At 48.9% G+C, this 11,404-nt stretch overlaps 1 protein-coding gene across 2 annotated transcripts in view; it reads right to left on the reverse strand.

The window, feature by feature from the left end:
- The window catches only part of DVL1 (dishevelled segment polarity protein 1), a 73,857-nt gene extending 69,088 nt beyond the window's left edge, over window positions 1–4,769 (reverse strand). For both annotated transcript variants that reach the window (XM_074161746.1, XM_074161745.1), the window contains exon 1: window positions 4,509–4,769. In XM_074161746.1, coding sequence (XP_074017847.1) covers window positions 4,509–4,678 — 170 coding nt within the window. In that variant the 5' untranslated portion in view covers window positions 4,679–4,769. The remainder of the gene's footprint in view (window positions 1–4,508) is intronic.
- Window positions 4,770–11,404: the final 6,635 nt, after the last annotated feature.

Raw genomic sequence — 11,404 nt, forward strand, 5'->3', positions numbered from 1 at the left:
GGTTTTTTTTTAATATCTTGTCTCTAAAAGCTTTCCCAATTATGAAATTGTTCTGCATCTCCATAGCTAGACATCTGTCAATTAGGAATCCCGTTTCTCAGTTAGGACTCTTCTTGGGGCAAGGGTGAAAACAGAGATGGTACACCGCCTCCATGAGAAAAGACATGTAACAGTGCTTCTCACCTTCTTCTTCTATCAAAAAATGCCCCATTCAGCTCATAATCCCAATCCCAAACCAGATTCCTGCTGCTTTAAATCCCAATTGGTTGCTAGTTTTCAACACGCCAAGTACTAAGAAAATTAGTTTCTGCACGAGAAACAGCTGCACCTAAAAGTATAGTTGAAAAGGAAGTTCTTTTGCTGATACCAAAGGAATGCCTAAAAAGCCACTCCTCAAAGTACTCCCTGAAGAAGTATAATCAAAAGAGTATTAGTTCACACAATGGAAAGAATGAGGACTTGAACCTCACCCAGAAGGATGGCAGAAGGGACACACTCTGGTATTCGACAGATAAAGACTGCAGAGCCTAAGACTGGCTTGCTCTTCTACCCCGCAGTACTGAGACACCGTCACCAGCTCCTGCCCCAGCCACACCGGGACGGAGCAGAGCGAAGGAAGACAGAACAGTGCAAGGGAAAGTTTATTTATCAGCATCAGCTTTTGTACAGGCTACGAATTTAAGATGTTACAGTCCTTCCTCTGACTCTCTCCTGCAGAGCATCCTGTACTGACCAGAGGTGAAACCAGTAACGCGGAGCCACAAAGTAGATTGTCGTATAACAAAATTAAAACACGTAACTTATGGGAAAGCCTGGATGATACACATTTACAATTTTGTATTTTTGGAAGTTAGTAATAGTGTTTTACAAGAAAACCTCTGGAAATACCAAACATCTAAGAGCAAACAGGTAAGAATTCCTTTTATAGCATGTCACAGATTCATTATGAACTGTTTGGATCCAACACAGTTTATGCAGAGAGGTTCAGTCTTGAGAGCCCAGGCATCACGAACTATAGCTTTATTTTCAGATGTATTCATTATTTGTCATTTTCCAATCATCAAAGAATCAACAAAACTGCATTATACGTTATCGTAAGGATGTGTGTGGCTGTAACCTTAGAATCAACAATTTCAGTGATCGGAAGTGACCTCTGAGCTCTTCCCCTGAGAGGAAAGAATCAGGCGCTGGAAGCAACTAAGCAAGCCGATGACAGAGCTCCATGTCTATAAAATACATATCACAAATATCACCTTTTCTAAATCTCATTGCTGGCGGATACTATCACATTAACGAGTCTGATCCTGTAATGTCCCTGCTTATTTTCCCACCGACTAGAATAAAAATAGAAGCTGCAAAGTGCTTACAAAGGTTGAGTCTTAAAGTCAGAACGCAGTTAGACACCCTGCACCTTAAAAACAACATCATACCTACAGATGGAATCAGGAGGAAAGCCTGGGCTTTCAGAATAAGGATAGGTCCATCCCATCAGGAGTTAGCGCAAAAGTCACCCTTGAGAATGAAATGGCACAGGAAAAGCAGTTTTATGTCAAAGTAACACTGCCAGGAAAATCAAGATGAAGGTTCCACATTGTATCTATTTTCCACAGCTTTACTGGTAGCGTACCATTAAGACTGCAAGGCAGAGTAGGAAATATAAACTGTCACCAAAGCACAGAGGGAAGTACCCTGCTCCTTCACCTTTCTTCTCCTGCAGCTTCCGAGAAGCAAAGCTGAAAGCAGCCTGGTAACTCAGCACAGGTACACAAAACACAAACCTGCTTAATTCCATAACACAGCTTGATACAGCTCCACGTCCCCAACGGAATTCCCGTCCAATCCTTAGCAACTCTCTGTCTTTCCCAGTTGGAAACAATTCAACACATCCACCGTTTCTGAACACAATTATTTATTACATTATTTCAGGATCCAGGAAAGGCTGTGCCTTAATTACAACAACATGTGCAGGGTATTGCGAAGTCAGTTTCCCCGATCGCTGGCTTCTCCAGGAGGCTTCCACTTCTCCAGGAAAACATTTGCTTTCCTAACGCAAGAAGTACTTTTTCGCTGCGCGCTGGGATTCACCAGCCGCCCTGCCAAGCGGGGGTCACCGTGCCAAATCACAGCCCCGCACGGCCACCGAGCAGGAGCGCCAGGAGCAGAAGACTGCAACTGTGGAACACCACCACACTTAAAACCAAAATGGTACTGTAGTTTAAGCCCAAGTGCCATTTAGAGAACACACAGAAAAGAGTTTCCATGGAGGACATTTTCAGGCACATAAGGTAGAAATTAGATATAAGATTTTGTTCCGGTTAGTGGCAACTCCATCTATAATTACCTATTCGCAACAACAATTAAAAACGTCAGTTTGAAGACGAGATGATGAAAAAAAGCCCACATTTACTATTAGCACTTGCTAAGGCAGCCAAAATTTATATCAGTCTCCTTCTAATTCTCTATTTTTCACAAGCATTTAGGATTCAGAGAGGAACAAAAATTTGATTGACAAAAAAACCAAAAGCAGACAAAAATCTGATCATCAGCTTGTTGCCCTGCAAGAGCCACCATCGAGAGAGTTCCTTCTAGCTGTCTCAAGACAATGGATTGCCACCCTAACGCATTCAGTAGTTATATTCGAGACTATTGATTAAATAAGAGAACAGAATTTACAGGTCCTAATCCTCATCATCCACTTGCGGCCTTTCGGCTTCCATCACCTCCATCTCCAATCATTCCCAACCATCATTTCCATCTCCAATGCAAGAACAGACCATTTTCACCCCACTTTCGAGACTAACAGGAGAATCCACTGTAGGATTTCTATCAGTAACTCTGTCACCTGGTCAGAGCTGAAGAACACCCAAACGTGTTAAGAGATCGTCCCAGCAGGTTCAACACGCCTCAGCAGAGTTTACATTTTCTAGTGCTGAATTTCTGCAGCAGAGGGAACGAATGCATGTGGTGGCTCAACAAACCCACCATCCTTTATTGAGGTTGCACCACAAATACTTAAGAGCTTGAATTTATACGACAACTGCAGGACACGTGTCCCCGTCACTTGAGGGTGAAGGAGAAAAATTTATGAGTAGACGATTTCAAAGACCTTATTTTGAAAACAAACAGTTTGTACAGTTGTTTCCCCAAAGAATGTTTTCACTATCCAGAAAAACAAGAAGTCAATACATGAACACTCCTACAGTCACACGCCAATACTAACAACTCGCCACACAGAAATGCTTGTCAACAAACAATACCCATTTTAAAACGCTGGATAAAAACACAATTAACATTAAAGGCTTCAGGTCTCACGGATAAGAGGGAGGCTACACAATATGTAAAAGGATGCCTGGGATGATATATCTCACCAAACACAAAATTTGCACCTCAGACATGGTGTTATTTTAAAGTCAGGTCCATATTAGTTTCCAGAAACCTGCTCTCTTTTTTACTGGCAAGGCATTTAAATTTGTAAAATTGTCTTCCCAGTGACAGACGCGAGTACAAAGAGAAGCGATTCGCCACAAAAAGGATTGATACGTTTCGAAAGTTACTGCCTGGCAAACTGTTCAAAGGGGGTTTTATTGGTTTATTTTATTATGGCTGCACATAAGCCCGGTGCCATGCAACCCGGCGTGGCATTTGTGTGGGGAGACGAGAGCCATGTCAAAAATCTCCTCGCTCCAGTCAGAAATCTGGCCAACACCATCACAAAGGTGGCTCTGCAGCCCGGCCCTCGGCTTCCTTTGGCAGTGCCAAGATGGGGAGCAGACCCTGCCAAGACGTGGCCTTTTTGGCCAAAAAAAAAAAAGTGTCCTTTTCGGCCACCGACCCTTTGACACCCGCCGCCCTGCGAAGGCAGACCCTGAAGAGCCACCCCCGTTTTCCCACCGGCGTTTCTCCATTTCCACAAGGCTTCACCTTTCCGCGCCTCTGCGGCCCGACTCTCCTCGGCTCCTCAGAAATCCCCCTCCCCGGCGAAGGGCTCCCGCCACGACCCCCGGGGGCCTGGCCCCGCCGGGCTGACAGGCTGCCGGTCACCACCTCACGGCCTCAAGCCGAGGGAGCCGGGCCCGCCCGGCTGGGCGCTGACTGAAACACCCGGCCGAGAGGCCTCCTGGCCCCGCTGGCGGGGTCCGGCCGGGGCTGTCAGCTGCCGGGGCGGGCCGGGCCGCCATGTTAGCGGCACTGGCGGCTGCTTTCCCCCCGCTGCCGGCGGGGCCTAGCGCCGGGCGGGCGCCGCAGTGCGCGGCGGGCAGGGCCGCACCCGGGCGGCGAAGCCCAGCGGCCCGGCCCGGCGACAGGCCGGGGGCCGCGGTGGAGCCCGCCGCCGCCAGCCGAGCAGGTGTCTGCCGCTCGGGGCCGCTGAAAGCCCTCCCCTCGGCTGTCAGCGGGAAGGGGCGCGGGGAGGAGAGGAGGGGCAGGGACCCGGCCGCCCCCCCCCCCCCGCCGACACCCCCCTCCCCAGCCCCGGCACGGGCGGCCCCCGCCGGCCCGGAGCCGCTCACCCGAAATCCTGGTCCATGGACTTGAAGAAGAACTTGTAGCTGTGGACGGGCCGGTTGCTGAGGACATTTTTGAAATCGGCCAGAGTGACTTTTTCCGGCGGGACGGGCAGCTTCACCAGATAGGGGGTCTCCTCCTCGTCTATGTGGTAGATGATTTTAGTCTCCGCCATGGGAGAGGGGCAGGGGGGGAGCCGGCCCGGGCCTCCGCCGCCGCTCGGCTCCTCTCACGGCCTCCGGCCCAGAGCCGCCCCCGACAGGAAGGGAGCTCCCAGCGCCCGGCCGCCGCCGCGCAGGGGCTCCTCGGCCGGGATTTCGCTCCCTGCACTGCTCTCTAGCTGCCCGACCCGGGAACGGCAGCCCGCCGCCGCCCGCCCCGCCTGCATCCTCCGGCCCGCCGCCGCTCCCCCCGCCTCCGCCGCGCTGGGCAGCGGGGCCGCCGCGGGGCCCGGCTCCCCGGGGCCGGCGGGCAGCGCGGGGGCGGGCGGGCGGCGGGGGCGCGGGGCCGCCGGGGCAGCCCCCCCTCCTTCCCCGCTCCCGCCAGCGCCGCTCGGGCCGCCGCCATCCCGCAGGGCGCCCCCTGGCGGCGCGGCGGCACCACAGCCGGCGGGGAGCGGGGCTGGTTGCGGCAACCTCCTGGTGCTGGTCCCATCCCTCTTCCCCAGGGACCGTCCTGCCTTCCCCAGGGACCATCCTGCCTTCCCCAGGGATCATCCCTCTTCCCCAGGGACCGTCCTGCCTTCCCCAGGGACCATCCTGCCTTCCCCAGGGATCATCCCTCTTCCCCAGGGACCATCCTGCCTTCCCCAGGGACCGTCCTGCCTTCCCCAGGGACCATCCTGCCTTCCCCAGGGATCATCCCTCTTCCCCAGGGACCATCCTGCCTTCCCCAGGGACCGTCCTGCCTTCCCCAGGGACCATCCTGCCTTCCCCAGGGATCATCCCTCTTCCCCAGGGACCATCCTGCCTTCTCCAGGGACCGTCCTGCCTTCCCCAGGGACCGTCCTTCCTTCCCAAGGGACCGTCCTGCCTTCCCCAGGGACCATCCTTCCTTCCCCAGGGACCATCCTGCCTTCTCCAGGGACCGTCCTGCCTTCCCCAGGGACCATCCTTCCTTCCCAAGGGACTGTCCTGCCTTCCCCAGGGACCATCCTTCCTTCCCAAGGGACTGTCCTGTCTTCCCGAGGGATCATCCCTCTTCCCCAGGGACCATCCTGACCCAGGGACCGTCCTGCCTTCCCCAGGGAAGGACTAGGGACAGCAAAGGGGCTGAGCACCCACCCCTTGCCATATAATTCTCCTCTCGCATTGTTAGGGTTTGAGGAACCCACAACAATTTACCGTCGTTTAGGCAATTATTCTGTCACCCCACCCCAGGAAAGGGATTTGGGAAAAAAGCAAGGAAACCCAAGGGTTGAAAAGTAAACATATGTAATAGAATAAGACTAGATAATTACCATTAATAACACTAAAGAACCAATATTGATCCCGATGCCAATATAAAATACACCAGGATCATACCCAGCCCATTCCATCCCAGGAAGCCGTGCACTCCCAGCCCATGTGGGACCCTGCGAGTGCTGGGGCTTCGGGAGGAAGGGAAGGGCTCAGGGCTCCGGCACCGGGGCAAGGAGTTCTCAGAAGAGAGACCTTACCAAAAAGTAAAATTACTGAAAGAGAAATCAATCCCACGTGGCTCAAACCAGAACAACTGTCTTTACATTTTTATTTTAGCCCTCAGGTATCGGGATCAATACTGGTTATTTAGCGTTATTAATGTTAATTATCTAGCCTTATATGAGAGTCGGGCAGCATTATAATGGCAGACAGACTACTTTATTTCAGGTATCTCAAGAATTCAGACTCCGTCCCCTGCAGAGGACCAGTGCCCTTTGTGCTTCATGAGAACTGAGATGGGCTCTGTTTAAGCAATGAGCTCATGGATTCTCTGCCGATCATGACATTTTCCACAGTGCAGGTGGCTTCTCTGCAGCTTATGCTAATAAGAGAGCAGAGACACACATCTGTGGCTCAGAAGAAATTGCTTTGAATAGCTGCTTCAATGGAAGCCCGTCGGGCACAGAGCCCATTGAGGTGCCTGGCACAGGGCAAGCTTTAAACCCATCACCTCTTGGATTTCACAGAACAGCAAGTCACTGGTGGGTGCTGCCAGGAGAGAGGGGTTACGGTTTGGAGCACACAGCCCAGAGAAAAACATTTAGAGGGCCATGTTTTTCAGGTGAGGTATTTGGGAAAAGTTCACCTTTCTTTCTAGAAATCCCCAAAAAATGACAGCCAGGAAATGAAGATTTCAGAACTGCATCCTTGGGTCTCAAGGAATCTTTTGTTCGTTAAAAAATACTTCTTCAGGGAAGTCCTAAGCTAATGACTTCTCTCTTTTCCCCTTTCCATGAAAGAGGACATTCACTTCGCAGAATATTCAGCTGCTTTCTGTCAAGGGCTAAATCACAGCTCAGTGACTGAATTACCTGTGACACTGGAATGATTTTTCTACCGGGATGAAACAAGAGAAGTTAAGTGCATTAGAGGCTGCCAAAAGGTCTGTTAAAATTATTTCTATTTATTATTTTCTATTTTCTGAAAGTTTAATCATTACCAGATCCCACCAGCACACTGTCACACACCGCTTCCAGAGCCAAATCCTCCTACGCAGAGCCAGACCTGGGTACCTCTCCAGCAATGGCACAACTCAACAAGATTTAACAATATTGAGAATCCAAAACATCATCAATTCTCTGCTGCCATTTCTGGTATAGTGAAGCAATTACAAAAATCACATTCACAGGGGTGATTCGCTCACCTGCTGACATTCATTCCACCCATGACTGCTAAACTTCAATCCTTGTATGATCATCAAACCAGGCAAGATAAACAGCAAAGTAAAGGTATGGCCTTAGTCTTCATCATGTAACTAGCCATTTGGTACTGGTTTAAGTCAGGAATGACCAACCTAGTACACTTCAAAGAGGACTTTCCAAGAGTGGTAGCCACTGATGGCCAGTCATTTCTCACACTTTCAATTTTGGAATTCTGACAGAGTAAAGCCTAAAGCACTGAAGGTTTCTGTAAAACCGTGCATTCAACTTTCTGTCCTGCCTGTGTGCGCAGGCACACGCTCTGGTTCTGCAAGCACGTGAGAGTACTCTTGGTATGGAAAGTATGCCATGAATCCATCACTTCACCACACGTGAGAATTCCTGGGCAACAATGGGGAAGGCTTCCTTGGGCAGGACTAGCAGATAACTGTAGCAGAAGCGGTATTTTCTGAGATACTGAGCTTTATGTAGTTTTTGCAGCATGGAACTCAGGCAAAATATTAACATCCAACCCTTTGGTCTCTTCAGTTGGTACTTAATGACCTCCTGAATTCCTCAGAGACCCAGGTGGTATCCACACAAAGACCAAATCTGCAAAGAGCTCTGGTTTTGCTCTATTAGCTTTGCTTTCACTTTTGACAACTGAAAATATAACGAGTTGTGTAATTGTCAGATGACTACCTTGGAACAGCCATGATAAGGCTGGATCTATGACTCACAAAAAGCTTTCTGTGTCCCCATAAAGCGCCGAAGAGAGGAGATAACCCACTTTCATGTCGCAGTCAAACCACAGGCTAATCCAATTAAAGAGTGTACATAGGAATGCAGAACACACCACCTTGGCAAATCACTGCTCCATCAGAGCTAACATCTTGCTTCTTGCGGAGTTCAGGCCTTACCACTTCAGTGGAAAATAAATATAAGGCAGAAAATCTCTTGCTATTAGTGCTGTGCTCTCCGTGATAGAGCAAATAGTCTTGCTGTCCCCTGCAGGGAGCAGAGAGTGTCCTGAGGCATAAAAGCTGCTCACCCTTTCCTTCATTTATATAGCGGTGCACTTCATTACCACACAGAGAATAAGCCAGCCCGTTTAAAAAGGTATCCTTTGAATTACAGTGATGGTTGTTGCTTGTCTCTGTGAATTCAAAAAGCCCACCACACCCTGGGTGCTCAGCAAATAAGTATTTGCTTAAAGAGATACGACAAAAAGAAACCCAAAGCTCCGAGCCCTCCGACACACTCCCAAGCTGTGACTCGGGACCCGCGCGGAGATTCCAAGGGTGTTTTTTATCCACCTGCATGAATTTATTTGTAAAAGAACAAAATCATCTTTCACTTGGAGGATTATTTCTTCTCATGAGTCGGTCCCTTGCAGTTTTGCCACTCGTGTCAATGAAATGAGGTGTGACTACAAGTACTTTCACTTGGATAGACAGGTCTGGGAAACAAAGACTTCTGTTTTCACATGTTTTAGCAACACAGCGGGATCAATGGGGTTACCATCACTGCAAACTTCCCCCCATCTCCTGCCAGCTATCCCTGCCTCCGGTAGGACTGAGGGTACCTACAAGGAGGCCAGTAGCTGGGATGTATTAGAAACTAAACTGGTAACACTTATTAGCCAGGGAAGATTCCTTCCAGATTGGAATCACAGTAGTGAACTAGAGACACAAAATCTGTGTTGCCAAAGTATGGAGTCCCACCGGTAGGACTAATCCTTATATTCCTTTGTATAAGTATTTTTTCCAAAATCGCTGTTGCTTAAAAATAAAAGGAGATATGGGGTTTGGACTTTTATCATTGAAAGGATGTATCAGAAGCCGGTGTCTGAACGAACCACACCAAAACTGTCAGCCAACCAATTCCTCCTCTTCAGAGAACCTGTTTCTGAGCACTACGTGCAGACTTTCAGCACATTCAAAAAGGCAAGTTATGCAGCTAGTCTTCATCTCTGGGGCAAAGATCCCGTCTCACTCTACCAATTCACACTGGCAAGATTAGCATCAATGCAGAATAAGAGCTAAGCACGGAAACGATCCCAGAAGAAAAAGAGAAGCAGAAAGATATAACTGCAACCAAACAGTCTGGATGTACTTAAAATTAAGATGGTGTAGAGTGGCTCCCAAGCTGGTGGATGTCAGCAGGATGCAACCTAAGTCATTTTACACTGTTCATAGATCTGGTCTAAAAGATCTCCAAGTTGTTTTTGCTTTTATTCTTCCTCTCTGTGCAGCAGACCTCGGGCACAGTCAGGTCACGGCAGAACTCAGTCCCGGTAGTTTACAAGAAAATAAAGACATCAAACACTAGAGGGAGGCAAAAGACCTGCAGACCAGCAATCCGCTCCCCAGCCTCCTGGGCAAAGCTCCCCAGGGCTTCCATCGCCACCGGACTCAAATACAAATAAACCTGGGGGGAAATGACAGAAGGTATTTTCAGTGACATTTCCAAAAAACCCTCTTAAATTGAGGAATGTGTTTTATGGAGGGATATTGCCCTACAGGTCTGTAGGAAGGAGGCACTGTGTACCTCCTATGGGAGGGGAAAAGAGAAGACTAGAGGACAACATTCATCTCGTGCTCCACAGGGACTGCTAAAAAGAAATTAGAAAAATGTAACGGAAACCATTAACCAACGCTGTTAGCAGATGCACACAAATTATGGGATTCATCGGAATGAAGAATGTCTCCTCCAATTTCAGTCTCTTTTCCATCTAACTTGAGTCTATTGATGGCTGTTCAGTTTTTGCTACTGAAAATCTGATGCACCTCAGTTCTGCTACAGTGTGATCCTGTAGTGCTGGAAGAACTATCACACGGAATAAACAACATTCCTGTCCTTTCAAGGTCTCACAGCAAAACTCAAGTGCGAATCAGATACTCATACAGAATGGCAACAACCTCCCTACCCTGCTGCAGAAATGCTGCTGCTGCTGTCCTGGAACTCAACTGTACCTTAACGCAACAATTAAAACGGTGGAGATGACTCTGAAAATATGTGAAATGTTATGGCAAAAGGCAACAGGTTGAGCACTTCAAATCACTGGGTGACATCAAGCTGGTTTTGATGGAAGTACCTTTTCCTCCATCGTGTGTTTGCTGTAGATGGGTCTTCAGGGGGAAATTTTCATGAGATGCTCGTGTTTGGGCAAAAAGCTCTGGATGTGGAGGGAAGAAGTAATGCTTTCCAGGCAAGACCTCCCTTGTTGCTGAATCACACACACAAAACGCTGTGGGTTAGAACATTAGTACCCCCAGCCATGAAAACTCAGCGCTCCCACACTTTCTCTGGAATCTTCCTGGTGCCAGTCATGGAGAACCAGTCACTATTGCACACACACACTTTTGGCAGCCTCAAGCATTTTCAAACACTTCCATGTGATGCACACCTCATCAATGAGTTTAATGGGTCGATCCCAGCTCCAACTCATCATGACTCAATCTATTTTCTTTCCTTAGCCATTTTCTGATTCTCCTACCTCTTCCTAGCACCTGCAGCACTTTTTAAAGAAGGGGAGGGCCACAACTGAAAATTTTCCCTGCAGCAACTGTCTTCAGAGCAGCTGATCTGCAGAGGGCCATATACACGTTTAAAAACTTGGCCTCTAGGAAACAGTGGAGGTTTTTTTGCTTTGGAACATCTATTCGGATCTTTATCCTACTTCTCTCAGGTCCCCAGCGTTTCTTCTTCCCCTCAGAAATTTGTTCTGTTAATGACTAGCAAGTCCCTCTCCACTGGGAAGACTCTCCCCAGACTGGGAGGCAGAAAGGAAATGGGGACAAATCTGGACTTCATTTCAGACAAGTTGAAGACAATGAAAATATTTCATTTCAGTGGTCTGCAAAGCAGGCTCTGTGGTTGTGAAATTAGCTTTTCCTTGTTCCCAGCTGCTTTCCTGGAAAAATCAGACCCACCGCCTATAGAGACAGAGAAAAGCAACAAGATGCCCCAGCAACAAATAACCAACAGTGCCTGGGCCAGAGGCTGCTGGCAGGGACCCAGGGCACCAGGAGAAAGGAACGGGCTTCAAGCATTAATGACACCCAGCACCAGCTAAGGCTG

The sequence above is a fragment of the Numenius arquata genome, chromosome 20, assembly GCF_964106895.1.
Source record: "Numenius arquata chromosome 20, bNumArq3.hap1.1, whole genome shotgun sequence".
NCBI classification, from domain to species: Eukaryota; Metazoa; Chordata; class Aves; order Charadriiformes; family Scolopacidae; genus Numenius; species Numenius arquata.